Source organism: Thamnophis elegans, chromosome 5 (assembly GCF_009769535.1).
Source record: "Thamnophis elegans isolate rThaEle1 chromosome 5, rThaEle1.pri, whole genome shotgun sequence".
Lineage (NCBI taxonomy): Eukaryota > Metazoa > Chordata > Lepidosauria > Squamata > Colubridae > Thamnophis > Thamnophis elegans.
The window spans coordinates 64,653,552-64,678,923 of record NC_045545.1 but is presented as its reverse complement, the minus strand read 5'-3'; the positions used below and the strand labels follow the sequence as shown (position 1 = coordinate 64,678,923).

Below are 25,372 nucleotides of genomic sequence, written 5' to 3'. Positions count from 1 at the left end.
AATGTTCAGTTACAATTTGCTACAACTCTTGCAAAAAAAGTTCTAAGAAAAATGAATTTTTTTGAAATGGTTCACATTCTGCCATTTGGACAACTGTTAAGGTAATCTTAGATGCCAGAATGCAAAGCTTTACTTTTCTTCACAGAATGCATTCAATTAAATGGATAGAAAAATCTGATTTTACTTTAGTAACATTAAGAATATATATTAATATTCGAAGCAAAAAAGGTAGTAATGTACAATTCTGTCTCTGAATGGAAAAAGAAGCTTCATAAAATAACAAGCTTTATAAGCACATAAGTTCATTAAACACATTTCAGAATGAATACGTACCGCAGCTGCAGTTTCCTTACATTCAGATAATGCTCTTTCTAAATCACATAAGCTCTCAAGTTTGGGGCTCTTTTTTTTCCCATTTGGAACAGATTCTTTTGTTTTCTTTGTTTTTCTTTTAAATCCTGATGTCCCAATATCACATCTTGGACATAACACCTGGCAAAAATTAAAACTGTCATATTTTCTTCTTGTGTATCACAGAGCAATGTGTTCTACTAAGCCTGCTCTGGAGGAATGAGAGACCATTCAATAATTATATATAATACATACATTATCTATTTCTAAAAGCCTTCATGCAAATACCCAGATTAAAAAATGCCAACTTGCAATTTAAAGATTGGCAGGTACTTCCAAAATTTTACAAAATAATTAATAGAACTAAGCCAGGGAGGGGGGAAATGCTTGTCTACAATACCAATAGGTGAATACCCTGGATTGTAGCATGTTTTCTCCTTCCTCATATACATCTATGAGCCTTGACAATTGAAAGAGAAATATTCCACAGCATAATCCTTCCCAATCATCAACTAAAGTGCTTTCTTTAGGTTCACCTACATCAGGGGTGGGTTTCAACCGGTTCGCGGCGGTCCCTGCGATCCGGTTGGTCACCGAACCCGGAAGTAAGTAACTTCCGGGAACGGCGAAGGCCCCCTCCCGCGCCCGCCCGCTCCTTACCCGGTTTTGCCTAATTCTGCGCTTCTACGCATGCGCAGGACGCATACAGCGCCTGCGCAATCCTCCAGGAGCAGCTGGAGCATCGCACAGACGCTAGTACGCATGCGCGCGCATGCGCGAGGACGCCGCCAGCCTCGTTCCAACCGAACCGGTTGGAACGGGGCGAGAAACCCACCCCTGACCTACATGATCTGCCAGCACAAACACACACAAAAATAAGCATAAAAGATTCCTCATGTGAGGGCAGAACACTTAGCCTAAGATCAGATGATCTGTTAAAATAACACGCTACTTGTGACAACCATCCTGCCCAAAGTGTGAGACTAAACTCCCTGTCACTGCATGGGCAGATAAAAATAGCACAAAACCCAAACCTTGCTTCTACTTTAAATAAGGCTTGAACTTTGCACTGAGAAGTTGCTGGCTTTCTTCTTTGTTGACATTTCTAATTAATGTTTAAAAAGAGAGAGAAAAACTCCAAGGAACTGTTACATTACAACCTACAAGGCTTCTAGTTCCATTATTGGCCAGGGCAAGCCCGAGATCTCAGAAAGAGTGTTCATCTTGTAAATTCCAATCAAGCATTTGACCAAACCTTAATTCTTAATTATCATTTGTTTAATTACTATGATAGCCCTAAATAAATTATCTATTCACAGTAAATGTGGAAATAAATTACCTCCAGAAGAGAATAGGAAGAGTCCTCAGACAAGAAAGTATTGCTTGCGCACTCTTTCCAAACTTGAACTTCAGCTACTAAAGACTCCAGCCTTGGCAGATAGTCCAGATGAACTGGAATAGAGCGACTTCTTGTGATAAGTTCTACAAGCATGTCCAACACAGGTACACGTCCACCAGCCTAATAAGGCAGAAATGTTACAAACATGCAGTAGAGAATATTATAATGAAGTTGAAGATATACAAAATGAAACCAGACATTAGATAACAGCAGTCATTTTTGCTTTTATGTTGTTTTATATTACTTATCATTGTAAGTAACAATCAACTATATTACTACTTTTATAATTTGTTAAAGCTATAAAAGCAGGCTATTAGAAATAAGGATTTTTAAAAGTAAAAAATGTGTATCTATATTGCTGCAGAAGCCTTATACATTTTATAACATACAAGAAGTCTTCTACTTTGTTGGTTTTTTTAAGAGGACTCATTAGTCTTTTTTAAATGTCATTTACAGTACATATTACAGCAACTGCTTATAATCAAACATCACAGAGATCTCAGAAATGAAAGTATAGAGAAATTAAAGCATCACTTGCAATTATTAGATTTTTCTTCCTACCTGGAGGCTCTCCACTTCTTGTAGCCAATCTTTGGCCTTCTTTACAGCATCTTTCAAAGCAATTCCATTTGGAAGATAAGCAGGGATAACATCTATTTCCTTCACTGCTGCTTCAAGACTGCTTAATGACTGTCGTGGTCTTAAAGTAAAGGGAACACAAGAGTTCTGTCAGGCCTCCCAAATTCAAAGGTTTCTAAAAAATGTTCACTATGACACCATACGTTAAAGTTTGAATTATACATTTATAGGTTTAAAAAAAGAATTAAAACTTTATTGCATTCCTCAGTGTGGAATATTATAGTGTGAACTTGCTATGAAACCATAACACTTTATGTATGACTTGCTTTAGTCCCCAAATTCAAACTTTTTGATATTGTTAGATTGCAGCCCTAATCACTGATTACTGAACATGCTTGTTAGCAATTCAGTACTGGAAATAGTTGGCTTTTGGAAGAGCATAGGCAACCTGATATATCAGGTTGTCTTCTACTCTCATCAACATAGCCAGCGAAAAGAAGAGTATTGGGAGCTGCAATCCAAAATACCTTAAACTTCCAAGTTGACACTATCACAGGGAAATGAAGGTGTCTGGTATTATGTGAATGCCTGCGGAGCACGTCAACATTGGCATTCTGGGAAGTTAGCAGGTAAAGTTGCAAATGGCAATCACATAACCACAAGGCACGGCAACCAATCTTAAATGTGAACCAGTTGGCAAGCAGATTGCAATCATATGACTGCAGGGTGCTGGGACAATCAGAGCTGGAAGAACCAGTAGTAACCACTATTGGCTCATAACTTCAAACTGTCTCTAAATGAATTGTTGTATGTCGAAGACTACCTGTACTATGTAAAACTATTTCCCTTCCTTTATTTTAAACATTATTAAGTAACGTACATTCTCAAGTAATATTTAAAATAAGAATCAGCAATGAAATTGCTAACAGAATATGAATTATTGGTTACCAAAGAGAGATACCTTTCTTCTACTAAACATACAATTTGATGTTGCTTTTTTTAACGCTAGCAGAACACTTTTTTTCATTTTTATTATAGGTTGAGGAAAAATAAGAACTTAAATCACTGAAAAGCAATGGGAATTTTAAGAGTTCTGAAACAAGAAGACTCATTTTCTACCTGGCTTTTATCAGAGTTCTAGCCTTGTCATCCCAGTGTTCAGACACTGTTAAAAGTTCTTGGAGCCTGGCCATTGCCTTCTCAACTGCAGGATGAGGTGCTAGTCCAACACCAGAGTCTATGAGTCTTCTCATATCATCCAGAGTAAGAGAAGTGTGGTCCAAGCAAACATTTTGCACATCTTCCAACCAACGTGCTTGTTCTAAGCGTAGTCTTAATTCACCAAGCTGAGGAAGGTCAACATCAAAGTCAAAACTGACTTCTAAAAGTTCTTGCAGTTTTGAAGCACTGGGGATTTCTTCAGAGAGAAGTTTTTCACTGTATTTCTGAAAGTCTTCTACACGATTAAGAAGATCCTAAAATATGAAGCAGTGAGAATAAGTAAAAAATAAAATTTTCAAACCAGAACTGTAGCTATTTTAAAAATTATTTTAACAGCATTTTTGCATTTACTGACAAATAATGTATATTACTTCTGCAACTAAGTGACAAAGAAATCAGAATGCAAGGTATGCTTCTCTCAAAATTATTTACACTACAGTCTAAATTAATAATGTTTAAGGATTTAACAATTCTTCACTAGATTTGCAGTGGAGCATCCCGCCCTGTGCCTAAATGGATCAGATTGGATAAATCAAGAGAAAATAAAATGCTAAAAGAATTTTTAAAGAGGTTATATAAACAATCTGGCTTCATCATAGGTCTCATGTTGGCTGTGGATAGGTTCTCACTGAACCCGAGGCAATATCTGTCACTTGGGACTCTCCTAAAGCATTCTGCTCAATTGGCAAATAAAGGCCATGGAATCCGTTAGTTCATACAGTTTATTAACTGGCTTATACCAAACAGATCTACAATGACATTTACTTATTTAAGTTCCTGAATCTTTGAAAATATAAGAAGGTATATTTATATCTATTATTTGGAGGAAAAAAATTCTAGTTTATTCCATTGATAATTCCAAGTTACCTTCAGTAGTGTTGTTTGGTTAAGGACACATGGTAAAGCATGCAGTTGTCTAACAAATAAACGGAGTTCATTCACGGTCAACTGATTTTGAGATTTTCCTCCTCCAGACCGGTATCTGCAATTACACAGAAAAAGTTTTATACCACTAAAGGGTACATTAAATACATTTATCTTGTTATTTCATCTTTATTCAACTAACTTATTAAAACAATACTTGTTAATATGTAAATATTTTTCTCAAACCAGCTATCCATTAGAATCATAATCATGTGAACAGATTTTTATGGTCCACATTTTCTGTGTTAGCGATCTAATTCTGCTGTCATGTCATCAATTAGAACAAGAATGCACAATATGTGACACCTGAAAACTTTGTATACAACTCCTCCAGCATCATGACCTCCTTTGAGGACCACACTTAGGTATTTCCACCAAGCCGTCTGCACAGTTCAGCTAGGCCCTGGTGTCCACCAGCCTGAGATCTTAAACCCAAATTGTGATATAAACCACCAAAATTTAATGGGCAGTTAACTTAAATGGCAGATAGGGATGTACAAATTCTACAACTATCCTAACTTTAAGGTGGAAATCTGAGATGGTAGAAGGCTTAAGAGATATGTGAGATATGTAAGAAGTAATTCTGATCAGCCTAATTACAGTTGGATAAAAACTATTAGAGAAATCTAAGAGTATTGAAACATTTTGTGAAATGCATAAGGACTTTTCCAAGGCCAAACCAGTGTTTGTGTGTGTGGAGGTGGGTGTACATAAGCACATGTTCATGCTGCCATTCAGATAGTAGTTAAAATATCTTGCTGCAAAATCCATAGTTACAATTTTTTATGTTCTCCCAAGATGCTATTAAATATATAAAGAAGAGAGTGAAATGAATTCAGTGAATTCAGTGAAGACTTATAAAAGCTTTGCATTATTGCCTGTTGGGAGTTTAATAACTCACTTGGATTTGGGAAAGAGTTTTTTAAATAGGTCTTATTGTCTTGGTCAGGGTTACTAACTGGAAGCAGCAAAAGCAACATTATTTAATGTATAAATACTTTGGATTAGATTAAAAATTACTTCAGTTGACTTTTTTTGCCTATTCGAGACATTTTATTCATCTTGCATTGTCACTTTGTTATGCTAACAAAGTGGCAATGCAAGAAGGGACAATGAATGGGTAGAAAGGAATAAGAATGAAAACGTGGATGAATGAAATCCTCAAACAGAAGATGAGAAAATTAAAAACAAAAGCATACAAAGCATATGAAACTATGCATTCATTTGGTGGAAACAAGGATATTTGGAAACACAGAATACTATATACTAATACTGAGAAGATATCATGAATGTTGTCGGCAAAACCTATATTAAACAATATTTCCTTTTCTTATGTATTGATTTCTTTGATTTACTTACTCTTTTGTGCATTGCATAGTGTTATTTATTTTGAAAGGAAACTGCACAATAGGTATGCACATAGGCAAGTTTCAGTGCCAATAGTAACTGTGACACATATAGTGTTTCCAAACAAACACCACAGGAATCTAAATCTACCCACAAAAACATACCTTGTTTGCCTCTTGCCATTGAGAAGTTGCTGTGCAACCGAGGCACATTTCTCTGCATCCTGAGTAACTAATCGAAGATGTCGCAATAAATCATTGTCTGGAAACTTTCTTATTTCTGATTCTTCAATTAAAGCTTTGAAATTCATGAGACCTTTAGGAGGATAACAGTTTTTAGTTAAGAAATTATTATTATTACATTATTGCGCATTTCTATAGCACAGGGCTATATCAGGCAACATATTTGTAGTTAATTCTATCCATCCATTTTGAATATTTTGAGGCGGCCTACTGTCTCTTCTTGAAAGATTCCCGGTTGAAACATCAGGCACTCTCTCCACTAGGCCCTGGTTTATGGAATGTTATCACTAAAGGCTCAGACATGTCTTTGCTTCTTACGTTCAAAGTGTATCTCCTTTTTTCAATAAGCATTTAGTTCTCTTTGATTGATTTTTATTTTATTTGTTGGTTTTATATACCACCTGTTGAGAGATGAATCCTGTGTGTGTGTGTGTGTGTGTGTGTGTGTGTGTGTATTTTTCATGCATCTTTATTATTTAATTTGTTTTTACTCCATTCTTATACATCACAGAGTTGAAAGTTAACAGATATAGTTAGCATAAATTAAAAAAATTAAATTTATGATTGCTTAGTTATTTTGCTATATAATCTGATATATTATGTATATTTTCTTAACTAATTTGCTTTAGTTCAACAGGATTCTGGAATAAACATGAATACGATTGGATAATATGATCTCATAATGTTTAACTACAGTGCAAAAAATACAAAAGATACATACTTTTTTTATTATTAACTTTTGCCTCTAAAGCTTCACTGACGTTAGAAGCCCATTCATTGTAAGATTCTGCCCGCAACTTAAGTGCATTCATCATTGGATACAGTTCATCCACTGTATGTCGATACCTGGAGATATTATAGAGTTCAAACCATTATTTATAAATTCTAAATATTGTGGATTTAATAAAAAAAATACTTCTGCAATGCATACAACAGCATGAAACACACTGCTATGGTACAGTAATAATTATGTAGCTGATGCAAAGGGCAGCATCAGCTTTGCCCAGATTAGTTCTACAATGGCATGTTTGCTTGCCTCAGTATTATAAGCCTTTAGGGTTATTAAGGGTCACTAAATTTCTAATGTTATGTCAAATTTATATATTTTAATTTATAAAACTTTCCAATTGGGAAATCATGTGACAAGGTACAAAATTCCTCCTTTTGACCTCAGTATCAATTTTGATCCATTTCAGATAAGGTAACAAGTCTTCTGGTGGTCAAAGCTATATTAGAACATAAACAAGACATATCTTCTACAGACATACACTGTGCTGAGGTAGTGAAGATCACAGTTGTTTTTACAACAAGAGGAAGTTGTTGAGAAACAATCCCTGGGAGAATGGTAAAGGAAAGACTTGGTGTTTCCTTCCACCAATTCTGAATTTTTTAAAGATATTCTTCTAATAAATTACAACAATGAATTGGTGATTCTTCCATTATCATATGTAATTTATAGTACTGTTAAAAAGACAGGATTTCACAAAACAGAAAAGAGACAAAACACAGAAATAAGATTATGGAAAAAAATCACTGTAAATATAACAATTCATTGTTTCTACTTTTCTACTAAAACCAGCTAGTTATTTATTAACTAGGTGGTTAATAAATCTTCCTTTTCCTTTTTGAATGATTAATTAACTGCTAACCAAAGGTGCATGTGAGATTTATCTAAGAAGCACGTGAAACTTAACTAAGATGCATGTGGGATTTATGTGCATAATATTGAAAAAAATAAGATATTTAAAATATACTTAGTTGTCATAATGAAGCAATACACTTACCCCATTTTATATTGATATATGGGACATGTACAGAGTTCTTCTACATGATATAAGCATGCCAATAAGTCAGGGTTACAATTACAATAGACTGCAGACATATAGCAAGTGGTTTTACATTTTATGCACTGTCGTTCATCATCGGGCAACACTTCTAAATTAATTCTTTCTGATTCAGTAACACCCTGTAACAGACAATTCACAGAATAGCCATTATGTCAACAAGGAATTATATAATCAGAGTTGGAACAGACATTCTTAATCAAATCCACATCTTGTTCACTGCAAAACTTTCATTACAAGATACTCTTTATTATCGCCAACATTAGCAAACACATTAAAAAGGTTGCTTTGTTCTGTGACCCAATAAGTAACGTTTTGTTTAATAGTTAGCCAAAATTGGTTTCCTTAATTTTTTACTTATTGATTGTTGTCTTCTAAATCAATGGTTCTTAATATGAACCATGCCATACTTCTAATTTCTAGTTACTATTTTTCAGTCAACAGTGACTATAAGGAAGGTCATATAAATAAATGAGACTCAAAAGGGAGCCATGAGCAAAAGTAGGTTAAAAACTCTACTGCAGGTTGTCCTTCACCTACAACCATTAATTTGCTGTGAAGGAAAGACAGGCAAAAAGTACATACAATCATGCTGCATTGTAAGAAGGAAGTTATGATGTACAGCACTTAAGAACTGTTAAGGTGTGTCCACAGATTCCAATCAGAGACCAGCAAGAGGAACATGAGGCAAAGTCAAAATGATGGCATAGAGCAGAGCAGCCACTGATATTCAGTTGGAACTCCAAAACAGAAGGAAGTGTAAGAAATACTGTTGCCAAGGTGATCAGCTAAATAAATCAAAGAAGTCAGGAGGTGGTGTTTGGTAGCCAAGGCTGACTAAGATTTAAACTGACACAGTTAAGACATAAGAATGTGGATAGGGACTGGTTCAGACTTGTGGTGCCCAAGCAACTGCAATTCAAAGCACTTGGGTGGTAAGCGGGAATAAATAAAGATCTGGAAAAGAAGGGAGCTTCAAGTTTAGTTGTTGGGAGACAGTGAAGAAGGGAAAGCCCTTTCCCATTGTAAGAGATGGGGGCAATCTTGCTTTCAAACCTGAGTGAAAGGACAGAAGAAAGGATATATGGGAGTGCCTAGGGTGGAGGTGCTGGGGAAAGTGTAAGGCATTGTTGTAGATAATGTAAACCAATTTGTCATCTGTAGAACAAAGGCACTGTCCTACATGAATGGAAGGTGCATGGTGTTGAAGGTTTTATAGTAGGAAGTGATATCTTATCATGCTACCCAGGGAACCTATTGGGCCTGTGAATCTTGGTGAACAGGTCTTATTAAGGCAAGCTCTTTCTCACCCCAATCTACCTTACATGGTTGTTCTAAGAAAGTAGAGGCATGTTTCCCGACTTGAGTTGAACAAAAAAATAAAATATAGGATAAATATTTAACAATTGCAGTAACAATACTGCCCCATCTCCAATCTCCCATTTTTGAGGAAGATTACTAATAGGGTGGGGCATCAAGTAGAATGGTCTGTAGATAAAGCAGATTTTTAAACCCTTGGCAGTCAGAAGTCAGAACTAGGCATGGGATGGAAAGCACAGTGGTCACTCTTAGGAATGATCTAGGGCAGGGTTTAGATGAAGAGTATATGACTATTTGTATGCTACTGGATCTTTCAATGGGCTTTCATATCATTAAGCACAATGTTCTTCTGTGAGGAAAAAGAAAGATGTTGCAAAGGTTCTACAGTTCCTAAATAGGCAGTCTGAAGTAGTGGGAAGGAAAGGTCACATTATATCTTTGTTGTAGGATTCTTACTGGTTTCCAGTTTGCTGATTACTTATGAAGCTCTATAATGAAGTGGGACTTGATTTTCTTCAAGGTTGCTAGTTTCAAGTAGAATTAGCCTTTCTATTACACGATAATTTATCTGATAACTTTATACCCAAATTAGTAAATAAATAACTTAAAAATAATAATGCTATTTTAATGGCCAGACTTTTTAAAGCTCATCAAAAATAGTTCGTACTGCATTTATTTTTATTGATTTACTCAATTTAAATTTTTCCTCTTACTTGTAAAAATAATAAAGGCAGAATTTAAAACAAACAAATAAATATAAACACATAAATGGCTGTGAGCAGCTCACAGTATAAAAAAAACCAAAATGCCACAAAAAGTTAAAACATGTAACAATAAACAACATGGTGAATTCAGTCAACAACAAATATGTCATGCAATATACAAGGAACTCCAACCATCTTAGCACAAAGCCTGGGAGAAAAGCCTGATCTCTGGAACCCCACCAGGGTCTAAGTATCTGGATCTCTAGGAGAATCTGATTCCAAAGGTTGTCTCTGTACTCTCACTAGCTGGGATATATGAAATGAAATGGTATAGGATCCACCACCTTGGATTGTTTGTAAAAACAATAAAGGCAAAATACAAATAAATAAATAATAAAAAAATAAAGCTGTCAGTTTGTTTAGCTTAAAATTATTTCACAATTTAATATGTATAGACCCCCACCAAAATTTACCAGCTTATGCACAGCCTCCCGTAAAGTCTTTTCATCTTCAATCATAATAGCCATATCTTTTTCAACTGTAGAAGCTACCACCACATCAAGAGTTTCTGCTTTGGCTGCCATTCGACATATCATCTCATCATGAGAAAACACACAATAGCGGTTTAATAAGCGGTAGTGCTCCACACACTGACGACCCAAAGGCAACTAAACAAAAAATGAGAGCAAATATAGTTTCTCTATGTTCTAAGGTAAGTAACATGATATCCATTGTTGACTGAAGAAAATGTTAATTTAATGCAGTTCCTTAGACTAAGAATAAAAAGGCTAATAATAAACTCTTCTAAGATCATATTCAAACTTTCAGGAAATTTTCTCTTAGTTCTAGGTTGCTTCTCTCCTTGATTAGTTTCCATCCATTGCTTCTTGTCCTGCCCTCATGTGCTTTGGAGAATAGCTTGACTCCCTCTTCTTTGTGGCAACCCCTGAGATATTGGAACACTGTTATCATGTCACCCCTAGTCCTTCTTTTCAGTAAACTAGACATATTTCAGCAACCATTCTTTATATGTTTTAGCCTCCAGTCTCCTAATCATCTTTGTTGCTTTGTTGTTACTTGAGAAAGTGTTCAGTGTAAAAACTGATTTCATTTCAAGAAAAAATCTGAATTTACTGAATATTTTTTCTCTGAAGTGATTTTTCTAGTAAACTTAATTTTGTATAGTTATTAAATAACCTGTACATTGATTCTGCATATGTTTATTTTAAACAAAATTCATATCAGATAACTATATCCATATTAGAAAAGCTAGCCACAACCTATTTATGTTTTCGAAATAAACAGATCATTATCTTCATAACATACCCAGTCAACAGTGCAGAAATTAACCGCTTCAGCAAAGTTAAAACCTTGATTAAAGCCACTATGATAGGCTCTTGGAAACGTAATCACAAATTCACCAGCACACTGATTGGTTCGGTAAATCTAGAAAAAAAAATAAAGCCAACACAGGGAAAAACATAGTTATTACTTAAGTCTTGTTTTTAGAACACATTAAGAATACATTAAGAGCTCTTTTTCTTAAAAAAGAATGATCCCAGATGCTGGTGCCAGCAGTGGTCAATGAGAATCATCCAAAAAACCAAAAAACTGGAAATTCTAATAGTTCCAGCATTATTCAAAAATACAGATAGTCCTTGATTTACCACAGTTCATTTACTGACTGTTCAAAGTTACATCACTGAAAAAGTGACATGGCTATTTTTCATACTTACGACCATTTAAGCATTCCCATGGTCATGTGATCAGAATTCAGATGTTTGGCAACTGACATAATTCCGACAGTTGCAGTGTCCTATTATCATGTGGTCATCTTTTGCGACCTTTAACAAGCAAAATCAATGGGGAAGCCAGACTCACTTAACAACCGTGTCACTAGCTTATTAATCGCAATGATTCACTTAAAGGTCATAAAATGGGGGCAAAATTCACTTAAGTGTCTCGCTTAGCAACATAAATTTTGGGCTCAACTGTGGTCATAAGTCTAGGACTACCTGTAAAGAGTTTATGTGCAATTAGTTATAAGAAATAACAGGAGATGAATATCTATGCCTATCTTTTCTGTACATTTTAATGCTGCTGTAATTGCAACTACTTGGGGATGCAGGAATTGTAAATCAGCTACAGCAATTAAATAATAATAACAGCAACAACAGCAACTACAACACACCGAATCTGAAATTCGTTTTCCAAGTTAAAAACTAAGAAAAAATTATGGATTTGGGATGGCTTGTCAGTTCAGAATATGAGAACAATATGAAGCAGCATATTATACTATAGTCAGAATAGAGAAATGTTATTAATATTTATTAGTTTTCTTATGCTACATGCAGGTTTTAATAGGCATTTATTTATACATAGGAAAATTGTTACATCTGGTAGGCTATTGTGTGATGCACAATGTGGATTAATTGGGCCAAACTTTGTTATAAATGAGATCATTTTTTAAACCTTTTCCTTCCTTAATTTTTATATTGTGCACTTTTCTCTGTTTTTCCTTTCTTTTAAACGCCATTTGGTTTTATTTTCAATTAAGTCAGTAAAAAGTAGTTACATTCTCTGTTCTATCACACCCATTTATAAAAAAAGCTCAATACAGGTATGTAAAAATATGTAAAACATTTCCAAACATTAAAAAATGTAGTAAGATATGTATCCCACATTAGAAGCAGAAGGAAAAAAAACAAAAGCTCAGTGACATACAGGCACACCATGAGACATTAGTGTGTTGGGATTCATAATTGTAACCAGCTGATGCAAAAGATCTGGTTGAGATTCAAACAACTCAGGAGCCAGCTTCTTCATGACATCTTCCAGTTGTTCAGCTGCATATCCTGGGGCTCCATACCATGTTTTAGGTTCCCCCCTACAAATAATGAAAAAATAAGTTATAGAGCAGTTTTAAATGTATAATTATAATTATGTATTATAATTAGGAAGACAAACAAGATGTATACCCAAATGAAAGATTAATAGTGCGCATTAATGTTAAAAGGAAATATTTAGTCTAATAATCTGTAGAAGTCAGGGATCTTTAAGTATCATTCTTTACAAGCTCACCAGTGCAAATAGTTAATGGAGTAACTCCAGTGATCTTCAATATGCCAGCAAAATGACGAAAAGCACATCCCCACATATAGCCAGGGCAACTTCATTCCACATATATCTGCAGTGATGTGAGCAAGTACAGACTGTTCCATCACGGGCATATTATTCAAATTCCATCCGCTATCAAGATACTCCTAGAAACAAAGCAAAAAGTAGAATCCAACCAACTATAAGCCATAAACCAATCAAGTGGAAGTGGAACTTTTTAATCTGATTATGTTTTTCTAACTTGACACTAAAGAATCACTGATTTATGCTTAAAACTTTATAAAATAACACAGATAACATCCATCAAGAGTCAATATGTGAGCAAAACAATGGATAAAGTGATGGATGTCCAAGGATATCATGGAAAAGGGGATGCGGATGAAGGGAATCATCATTTACTTTGATATGTTAAAAAAAATCAAAAACTTGAAATATCTCCGTTTGTTTCTTCCTTCCCCTAATTTCAAAGCTTTATCAAGCCTGGGAAGATTAACTTTCTTTTCCTTGTACTGTGTTGGAGCTCTGTGCTAGACAGAACTTGGAAGTTAGAAGCAACTCAAACAATTTTGTAGAACACTGAGTTATTTCTTTTTGAACTATCTGGGGTAGTGAAACATGAACCTCACTCTACTTTACTTGCACTGTAATTATGATGATAATATTTTCAGATCAGCACAGTAAGAAAGCAGAGTTGGTTGGATGGGGGAGAAATAGAGAACTACCTGTGTTCTTTAATTTTGGTCTTTAACTAATTTTTGATTTGGGGGCTACCTAGAGTTTGTTATAAATGGGCAACAATATAAATATTTTAAGTGAAGTTGAAGTAAATAGTTTAATGGTTTTAACTTGAATGATTTTTATAGTTTTATTTGTTTTAATAACTACTGCTTTAGTATTTCAAAAGCAATATGAAAATATTATAAAGTATAAATAAAATAAATCTGAATTTTAAAATGGTCCAGAAACTTGATGTAGTCCAAAACTGGATAACAAGATTGTTATCAATATTGTCCCAACTTTCAATTGTTTCCAATCCTGACTGAAAGTGGTATTAACCCTTACAATCCTAAATTCTTTGGATTCTTGAAAAGCTTTTAAAGCGTCCCATATTCTAAAATTGTGATATTTCTGACTATTTAGACCAAATGAAGCGAAGCAGAAGGCTACTAAGAGATCTAGAGGTATGTATCATTTGGATTCAACCAGGGAAAATTGATTTGGCTTCACTGTCAGTAGCAACCTTTCTGGGTTTGAATAGTAGCCTACATGGGCAAAGGAAAATACTCATTTGAGTTAAAGCAGCAGTGAAAATATGCCCCACACTGCAAGAGGTTTACTTGACATTTTCTCTGTTGTAATATTTTAGCACCAAGATAACTTTTACTTTTTTCCAAGCTTTTCTGGTAGTAAAATAGTAAAAAAAGATTCAGTCTTAAGTGCTAATTTCTTCTACTCTTTTAAATGTCACACATCTTTCTGGGCAACATTGATTGTGAATTAGTCAAGAAACAAATCTTACCGCTTCTTCTGGTCGGAGTTTAATTTTCCCATCTCTTACAGGAAACCCACTGCCAAATTCCTTTGAGGCAATATCAGCACCATATTCCACTGTCACATCCTCTTCAATTGTACTTACAAGGCGCCAAAACTCTTTCTCCACTAATTCTGTGGGGACCATCTGAATAGAAAGCAGACAAAACATTACCAACAATAAAATAAATAAAATAAAATAAAAATGCAGTGAGAATACACTGAGCGCATAAATGGAATCAAATGATATAATATGGAAGAAAAAAAATTCATTTGTAAGGGGTATATTCAGCAGATATTTGTACTAAAAAGTTTAACCATTTGGACAAATCTTAAGGAAACAGAACAAATAAAGAAGCCAAATAAATCCTTTCAGTGATTTCATGTTTAATACTGAAATCATACAGGTGCAAGTATATCTCGACTTACAACAGTCACTTTGAACAGTGACCGTTCAAAGGAGGCATTATAGATGAGATAAAAGCTCCCTTAAGTACTATTGGTTATTTCATCATTTTCTCAGTTAATAGAATCCTTTTTCCTTATTATTATATAATGTTCTTGAATGTAATTTCTTTTCATAACAAATAGAAAGATGGAAAAATTTCAACATGTAGGAGTTAAACCATTGATAAAAAGACACTAAATATCAAGCAGAACGTAAATACTTTCTGAGGCTAGATAAATTTTAGAGTGAATAGTTTTTGTATTAAAATATGAGTCATACCATTTTTTTAAAAAAATAGAATGGTAGCAACTGAAAGAATGGACATGTAGGTTGAAGTAATAGGCCCTACATTCCATGAATATCCCCTATAATGAAATCTAAATTACAAACTAAATAAAAATATAAACATACATGCACTGGCATATTAAAATAATCTGACTTGAAGGCATCTGCCATTTCTCCAAATGTACGAAGCGTGTAGTCTCGTGCTGCCTGTTCAAAGCCAAATGCTTCTTGTGGTTTATTGCATTCCTGTTAAAAACAATGAATAAATATTGTATGCACAGTACTGAATAAGATGCAACATATAACTATGGATTATTTGCAGCAAGATGGGCAACAAAGAAATTTAATAAATACATAAATAAATTTGCAGATTCCAGAGTTTATAATATGGTCAAAGAAGTCAGAGACTGCAATGCTCAAATTAAAAGAAAGGAGTAAAATTATGGATGATATTATTATGGGGACTATTTTTATTCTTTTCTAGAAGCAGTATCACATTCATACATTTATTTAAATAATTAATCTGGCAATCCATCTCACTACTGTCACTTGCAGAGGCTAACAAGAAATTAAAACCACCTCAAAAAGTTCTATTAATTAAAAAAACATTCAGCTACAATAAATCAATATATCATGTGATCTCAAAGTAGATAATTCCATCTTACAATCAGTAAGAAACAACAATCAATTACTAGTGCAACTATAACACCCTGACCCAAATGTACAAGGAAACAATCAGGTTTTACAAAGGCCAAAAGAGTCAGGACCATCAAGATTTCCAAGGGAAGAGAAGGTGTATCTCTTAGATCCCACTTGAAGGCATAGTTTAATAGAAAGGACCTGGTACATGTGCACTTTGACATTGCTGATAAAATAAGCAGAAACAATAGGTGATCCTCCAAAAGGCCTGGTTCTATGCTGTACAGAGCCTTTGTAGATGATAATCAGCACCTTGAATTGCATCAGCTCACTGGAAGCCAATGGGAGTTCATGGAGCAATAATATTATGAGAGTACTGTGAAATAGTCAAAACTGTCTGTATTACCAAACTAGTTGTAGCTCCTAAGTGATCTTCAAGGAAAATTCCTATGTTGCCCACATTACAGTACTCCAGATGGGTGGTGACAAAGGGCATGAATAACCATGAATAGGGACTCCCATTCCAGAAACAGACACGATTGACACAGAAGATGAATCTGTGCAAAACTTAACACCTGCAATCTGCCACTTGAACAAGAACCATGAGTATAAGAAAAATGCAAATTGTTCAACGACAATTGGGAGGACTACCCAATTCCAGTCAAGGATAGAAAATCTACAAATTCAGGAGGCTTTAGAATCTACACTGATTTGGTTTTGCCAGGGTTCAGTTAAAACTTATTATTTTCCACTTAGACCGACACAGCCTCTCACATTGGTAAAGAATCCTAAGGGCATCATTTGTTCAACCCAGGGTAGAGATGAATAGTTAGCTATCTGTTGCTGAGTGAGCTGCTGATACATCACCCAGCAGCTTCATGTACCTGCTAACTTGGATCAGGAAGAGTAGAGAGTCCTGAGTCAACCTACAGAGTAGGGGCATTGGACTCAATCTCCCTAACATTGGAATCAATTAACTGAATAATTAAATGTGGATAGATTGGGTCTCCTACTGATGAGGGAGATTACCTATTAAACAGAATTATGGGGAAATAAAAAGTGAGCTGCATTCATCACTTCCAAAATAAGTGTCAAATCAAAGAAAAACATACTTTGGTTTCATACAATATATTTTTAAATACTGATAATTTATCTTTTAGGAAAAAATCTATGATATATTACCTGAGCTAGACACTGGGGACATCTCCAATCTCCCTTGGGAACATCATGAAGAGGTGGTATCAAACAAAAAGTATGATAACTATCATCACAGCCATCGCATAGAAGCAGACGATCTTCATCGTTTCCACTGCCACATAATAGGCATACATACAAATCGACCTATTAAAAGAAAGTTGTGGTTAAAAAAAAATAACTTCCGATATTTAGTATTTTATTCTACTGCTCACAATACAAAAACCAGGCCAAAACAAATATATAAACATCTCATATTTATATTAGAACATATTTAGTTGTTTTTACTGAACAACATACAGTGGCTCTAGAAAGTCTATAACCCATTAAAATGTTTTTTTGTGATGTAAAAAATATCAGAGCAAAATTAAAAACTTCAGAATTTTTTCTACCTTTAATATAACATAAAAGCTGTACAATTCAATTGAAAAACAAATCTGAAATCTTTTAAAGGGGGGGGATAAAAATCTAGAATAAAGTGGTTGCATGTGGATACCCTATAATAAGTACAGATATGGTTGTGTTCAGAATTAACTATCACATTCAAACTGACTGGATATTATTCAGTATATAATCAATTAAAGTGACTGTGATCAAACCCATATAAAATTCAGCTATTCTAGAAGGATTTTTCTGGCATGTACTTTGTTCTCAATGAGCATCAAAATACAGCTTCTGAAGTAGATCTCAAAAAATCTGAAAGAATTTGAAAAATATTTTCAGTAACTAAATATCAAATTAAACTAAAATTTCATTCTAAATAATAGAGGCAACAGTGGATCAACTTTCTAGAAAAGTATGTTGTAGCAGATTAGTTTAACATCAATCTATTATAGTATTGGCACTTTGTTTTTCTAAAACTTGAGGAATTATTTTTCAATTATCTGCACTAAATAATAATATATTATTATTATTATTATTATTATTATTATTATTATTATTATTATTATTATTATACAATTGTATCACAGCGGCCAGTTGTTTCACCGGATTTGGCATTGGTTACTAGTCGGGCCCCACCCAGGGGCCTAGGACGTCGTAACGTATTTCTTAATATGCGTGCAGATCCAAGCAGTGCGGCTTTTTGCATTTGACTGATGGTGATTTTGTCAATTTTTAACTGTTTTAAATGTAATTCCAGTGCTTTTGGAATAGCACCCAGTGTGCCAATTACCACTGGAATTACCACTGCTGGTTTGTGCCATAGTCGTTGAATTTCGATTTTTAAGTCCTGGTATCTTGCGATTTTTTCATGTTCCTTCTCGGCGACCCTGCTATCACCTGGTATTGCGATGTCTATGATTGTGACCTTATTTTTCTCAACCAGTGTGATGTCTGGTGTATTATGCGCCAGTATTTTGTCCGTTTGTATACGGAAATCCCACAAGATCTTGACCATCTGATTTTCGGTGACTTTTTCAGGCTGATGTTCCCACCAGTTTGTTGCTGTTTTAATATTATAATTTTTGCACAAATTCCAATGGATCATTTGTGCTACTGAATTGTGCCGCAATTTATAATCAGTCTGTGCGATTTTTTTACAGCAGCTGAGTATGTGATCAACAGTTTCATCAGCTTCTTTGCAAAGTCTGCAGCATTATTATTATTATTATTATTATTATTATTATTAGCATGAAAAATCCCAAACATACTCACAGAATTAAAAATTTTCTTAGAACGTCCCTTTGATTTTTCTCTATCTGCTTCCCAAAGCCACTGTTTTTTCTCAACAACTTCTCGTTTCGGTATAGCTTGAGGTTCTTTATCTGATTAAGGCAAAACATTAACACTAGTTAAGCATTTGGAATAGAAGTAAATCCATTAAAGAAAATTTAGTTGGAAAAACTGGTTTTTATTTAATCTGTAGAAACATACACATTAAAGGTGATTTAAAAAACAAAATGGTATATAACAAATTCTTTTTATAACAAAGAAGGTCTTCCAATTTTGTAAAGAAAAAAAATGTTCATAAAAATTTAAATTTTATTTAAGTGAAAGACCACACAGAACTTTGGGCAACCTACACTGCTAGACCTAGCTACAGCTTTAAGGGGAAACTATATAACAGCAATGTAATTTTTCACTTGTAAGCTTACCATTGTCAGGCTTTATTGGAGTGCTCCCCATTCTGCGCCTCAAATTATGAGTTTTGGTCTCTGTAGTTTCTTCAATCTCAGTTTTAATATTAGTAGTAGCCTTGTAAAAAAAAAAATAAGTTTAATATTTTTTCATTTTAAAATGTGTTTACTCTTAAATTAACCTGCTGTAAGATGATTTCATACCAAAAACAGACTTTCCCTATCTACACTTAATGTGTCACTCTTGAGTGAGTTCAGCTTTCATCGTGAATAGAATTACACTATAATTAAACTACTTAAGACAAGTAAAATTAATGTGAAGAGAAAGGAAGATGTGGAGTCTGGCTTTTATTTTCAGCTGCTAGCAATTAATGCCTTCTTGTGGTAGTAATGTAATAACAATGTTGAAGAATTTTTGCATGGAACATCCCATAGTTCTGATTTAGCATTTAATTTCTAAGTCAAAAACATAAGAAATTACGTAGATAAGGACCTTTACATAGCCAAGGATTCTATACTGACACTGCTCATCTACAGGATTTTGAGTACGCTTAAATCAAGATGTTAGTTAATTCAAAAGTACTGAACTAATATTTTAAAATGTTTTAAAACATTTATAATGAAGTGCTCTAAATCATAAGCATATTGTTAACATTACAAAATAACATTTCACACAAGCGGTAAATCAGGGCTCCAAATACTCAGAATTTTTAGTAAAGGTAATTTGGTCAAGGATCAAAGCTTTAACTCAAAGCAGTACTGAATAGTAGAAGCCAAATTAAATTGCTTCTAGATTTCAAGGGTTTATACATTAGTTCAACTTCTACTCTGACATCAACATTTCTTAATTAGTTTGCTCTCTTTAAAACAGATTACAAAAACTAGATCCTCTCTAATGAATTTTTGACTTAGTGATACAGAATTTGGGGAATTCTGACATCTCCCCCAGTAGTCATCCCATTGCAATATACACTGTCATGATTTTTTTGAATCCTGTTATTTTTCTGTGTACACTGCTTTGAGTGATTGAAAATAATGACTTAGAAATATTAGTAATAATAGCGATTAACCATGTGTGATTTCTGTAAGAGATCTTTGCACAATAGAAAAATTGGATCCAAAATTATGCTAAGTCATAATTCTTAAAGTATTTTATGTTAAATAAGCCATAGTTTACACATTATAAGCCAATAGAAAACACATCATTTTATAGCTTAATATGATGCACTCATCGAAGCAAAAACATCATTCCAAAGAAATTGCACTATGGGAAGAATATGCTATCTCTAAGACTAGAATTGGGCCACCAATACATTTAATTAAATAACAATATTCTTCTCAAATGTGGTTGAATAAGACCACAGCAGCAGCTGTATTCATCATAAGAATTGTAGACATAATCTGTAAGCCTAAAGATCATGCTCTTTAATTTCTGGCAATGGATAAACTTTTATATTATGACCTTCGTACAATTATCTCATATACAAAGTCAATCCTACCTCCGATCTCATGCGTTTGGCACGACGTGCAGGAGCACAAGTTTCAGATGGTTGAACGGATTGTCTCTGAGGAATATCATGGGGTTTATATTCTTTTTCCTTTGTACCATTGGTAATATCTGGCTTCTGAAAACACTAGAAAAAGCAAAAGTGAATTATTTCTTCGCATCTCATATAATATTCCCATTGGCATTACAATTATGTTAAGTTGTTGAAAGAAACTATTGTTACATGATTATATCAATTGAATTGGGATGCCCAGGTCCTGTGGCTGTAAAACAGATGCAAATTATCATCCCTCCACCACCATGCTTGGTACGAGATGATTGTGCTGATATACTGTGTGTGTTAAACATAGCCAAACATGACCAAACATGTTCACTTTGGTCTCATCTGTCAAAGGACAGTGGTTCCAGAAGTCTTGTGATTTGTTCATATGCAAATTTACAAACCTAAGCTATCCTGCCATGTTCTTTTTAAGATAGTTGGATATAGATATAGTAATAAAATTGAATGAATAAAAACATTATTAATATGATTATTGCTCTTCATCTACATGCTACCATACTTGACAAATGGTCTTCTCTAACAGTGCTTTATGACCATACTGCTTGAAGCAGTATTGCAGCAAAACACATACACACACACAGAAATTTTTCATTATACTATTTGGATAATTTATTAGTCAAACTAACTCAGCATATCCCATGAATACAAATGATTGAGTCACTGACATCCTGATTGGGGTTCAGAGTACATTTAGGGCACAGTATTTACCTCTTAGCTAGGACATAGTAAAAATCATCTGGTCTTTAGCTGTTCTTAAAAGTAGTACAACCTCAGACGAATAGCAATATATGACACCATGTCAACATTTATTTTACAAAAAGAAAGCCAAAATGGAGAATGTGTGAAGAACTAACTACACCTTACTGCTTTCGTAGGCATGAAGAGACTAAGTAGCAGCCAGGTACTGCTAATCAAGGGTCCTTGATCAATTGATCATTAGCAAGTATAAATGGAGTTTGCTGGACTCCAGCACTGAGGTGTGTGTTAACACAATGCCAAAGAGTAAAGATCTTAGAGAAGCAATTGTTGCTGCCCATCAATCTGGAAGAGTTATAAGGCCATTCCCAAATAATTTAAAGTCCATTATTCTACAGTGACAAAGATTATTCTCAAATAGAAAACATTCAGGATAGTTGCCAATCTTTCCAGGAATGGATGTTCCAGCAAATTTATTCAAAAGTCAGACAGTGCAGTTTTCTCTAATGAGCTTAAGAAAGCACGTTTTCCTTTCTAGCACTTCAATTACTCTCAACTTGAATGAACTGTATATAATGACTGGCCCAAGTCACCAATAGCATTTTATAGTTGAATGGAGAATTGAACCAGTGTTAAAGGCTAAAAGATGTATTACCAACATTTAGAAAATGTGAGTAAAATTTAAGATACAAAAAACTACATTCTTTTTTTTGAAAAGTTTTATTTTTTTTAATTAAACAAAAACACACAAAAAATAATCATCTTTCGTTACATTTTGTAGAAAGCATGTCAATTGGTTACAAATACATTTCGTGTGTTTCTTCCACAATCATTACATATACTTCATTCAAATTGAATTGTACATTTTAAATTTTTTAAAAAGTCTTTTACTATCACTGTACCACAATTCTCATTTAATTACAATTATTTAAACGTGTTTTTATCTAAAATCATTTGTATTTAAGACACAATGACCTACTGGCATTCATTCGCAATTTCAATAAACCTCCAATAACAGTACACCTTTATAACATATTCTGAAACAAAGTCAGTTAGTAAGGCATCTAGCATTCCCCCCTTTTCCCCCCCCAACTCACTATTTAAAGCTCTATATCCAATTGCTTTAACTAGTACAACACACACACATATATATCATTAAACATTATCCATTAACATTTCCTTGTTATTATTGTAGTTAACTAAAAATATTTGCTATTTTATATCACCTCTCCTCTCATTCAGGCCCAAAGAAATATACCTTTATTAGCAAACTCTAAACAAAAATTTATTAATAAAATTTATAGGTCTTTTCCCTAAGTCCCAAATTACAATTTATATCCAAGTTCTTTTTACTCATTAAGGTTATCATTTCATTATATTATCGTAGGATTATATGTTAACAAATGAACATTTAATAAGAATCTAAACAATCTACAAAATGCTAACATTCCTACTTATTAATCACCCAAAATATCATTAACATTTTCTTGTAGTATTGGTGGTTAACGAAAAAAATTATTTATGTTTATATCACATCTCCTCTCTTCAGAACCAAAGTAGTTATACCTTTATAACAAGATCTAAACAAAAATTTATAATAAAATTTATAGGTCTTTTCACCAAGGCCACACTTTACAATTTATAACCAGGTTACTTATACTAATTATTTCATATTGTTGTCATAGTTAATTAAAGTTAACAAACAAACATTCAACAATCTACAAAATACTGAAATTCCTACTTATTAATCACCAAAATTTAACTAACTTTTTATCATCAACTTTCATTACCAACCTGTATCTTTCCAGTAGCAAAACAGTCTTATCTCTCTTTTCAGTTGTTGTGTCAATTCTCTTTTCAGCTCCTTTTATAAAGTTTTTATAAACTTCTCTCTGTACTTTATTGCTTAAAAGATCTCTCAGTCTCGTTGCCCTTGAATGTTATTAACATTAGCTTGTCTTTGGTTGTCAAACTTATTTCTAAATAGATTTCTCTTCTTAGCTCCATCATTATCACCCTTTTTTTCCCTCCTGTATCTTGAAATCTGGGATAAAGCTCCAATTGTCAAATTCACTTTTCCATCTTCCTTCTTTCTGCTTTCACCCATATTTGCTCCATATAAGTTCCTCTATTGTCTGGCTTTATCTTCTATATTTTCATTTCTCTCTTTAATTTTTGGGGCTCCGACCCCATCATCTTTTGCTGTGATAAACAATAGTCTATCCAACTTCTTCTCAAAATCTTCCACATCCTTCTAAAATATTTTGAATTCCAGACAGATGTTTCAAACTTTTAAGGTTCCTCATCTGGATATGATCCATTTTCCCCCCCAAAAAATGAAGTAGAAAAAAGAAAAAGGGAGTCCTGATAGCCACTGCACTCTAGCCTTTTCAAGCTTCTTTGTGTGTCGGTGTGTGTGTGCGTGTGTGTGTGTGTGTGTGTATAAAAAGTTAACTTACGCACAAGTCTTTTTTACACTTCAAAGGAGAAGGGTTTTATCTTTTCTTTACTTTTCCTTCTCTAACCAAATATTTTCCCAGGCACCTGCAAAAAAACAATTCGTGCCCTTGACTCTTTAATAAATTTTTGTAAGCAAGTTGCAAACCCTTCAGTTACAAAGTAGTAAGATCAAATAGGACTGAACTAAGGATACATGTTTCAAAGAAAGAACTTCAGACTCTGACTTTTGAATGGCAGATTCCACTTTTTCTTTTTTTCATACTTTTCTCAATTATATGGAAAACAAAAATCTTTAATGGTCTTTGGTGGAATTAGTAAAATAGAAGAAGAATTTGTTAAATAAAAAGCGTGTTTTAATTTAAGCCAAAAAATAAGGTAGTAAAAAATAGAGGGGAAACAAATCATCCTTCACTTCAAGCGGCGAACAGGAACGTTACAATCACTTCAATCACAAACTATCATTACAAGAAAAATGAAAACTTCAAGGGAGTCCCATAAGAATTAAATTTCGCCGCTTTATTCTTTTACTTAAAGGACTAATTAATCTTTTTTAAAAAAAAGTTTCTCTTGGGCACTCTTTCTCAGAGTAACAAAAAACCTCACCCGATGGACTCACTTCACTCCTTCCTTCCGGAGGCCGTCATCCGGACAACTTGGGGGCTGCTTGTTTGCCGCCGGCTGAAGCGTTCCCTTGGGTCAATCAGGGACATTGCGGTGTCCCTGAGACAGCAAGGCTTTGTCTTCCTGGATCACTGTCTTTCCGGGACAGTTAGGTCCTGCTGGACCATTCAGGGCAAAAGTGTCAACGGCAGTCTCAGACTGCCGAGACTGCATGTTGTGTGTCGCGTTGTGGCTCTCCTTCTCAAAAAAAAACTAATTCTTTAAGTAACAGAAATTAAGAAAGTATATAGTGTATCCAATTGTTGATAGTTAACAAACATATAAAACTGATTTTTGAAGTCTCGTGAAAGGCTTCAAATTTTTTTTTTTAAATATTTTATTCATTTCACATCCATTTTGCAATCACTTATATACAGGGTATTTGCTATAAGAAAAGAAAAAAAATGAAATAAAACAAAATAAAAAGAAAACCTACTCATCATTCACAACCCCACCTAACACTTCCATCCTCCATACACCCCATCTACCCCTCCAACTTTCCTTTCTCCCTCTAACGCTCCCCTCCTACTTCCCTTTCCCCTCAAACCTTCCTTCTCCCCTTACTCCACACGCCCTCCTTGCATTCCCCTTACTCCTTCCTTACTCCTCCCTCTTCTTTCCCTCTACCTCCCTCCTTGGTGTATGCCTTTATTCGAGTGTTGTTTAATCTGATAAAAAGTAAAATAAACCAAGGAGAAAGAAAAAAAAAATATAAAGAAAGAAGAGAGAGAAAAGAAAAAAAGAAACAACAACAACAAAAAAAACA

The 25,372-nt window shown here is 34.1% G+C and overlaps 1 protein-coding gene across 1 annotated transcript in view; it reads right to left on the bottom strand.

The window, feature by feature from the left end:
* The window catches only part of KDM5B (lysine demethylase 5B), a 57,250-nt gene that overhangs the window by 6,751 nt on the left and 25,127 nt on the right, over positions 1-25,372 (bottom strand). Inside the window, 18 exon segments of the mRNA XM_032217281.1 lie at positions 334-492; positions 1,691-1,870; positions 2,312-2,450; positions 3,449-3,804; positions 4,418-4,532; positions 5,986-6,136; positions 6,785-6,909; positions 7,848-8,029; positions 10,405-10,599; positions 11,258-11,377; positions 12,656-12,818; positions 13,013-13,194; positions 14,568-14,726; positions 15,438-15,557; positions 17,133-17,291; positions 18,801-18,910; positions 19,241-19,340; positions 20,722-20,856. Of these exon segments, the coding sequence (XP_032073172.1) occupies positions 334-492; positions 1,691-1,870; positions 2,312-2,450; positions 3,449-3,804; positions 4,418-4,532; positions 5,986-6,136; positions 6,785-6,909; positions 7,848-8,029; positions 10,405-10,599; positions 11,258-11,377; positions 12,656-12,818; positions 13,013-13,194; positions 14,568-14,726; positions 15,438-15,557; positions 17,133-17,291; positions 18,801-18,910; positions 19,241-19,340; positions 20,722-20,856 (2,850 nt within the window).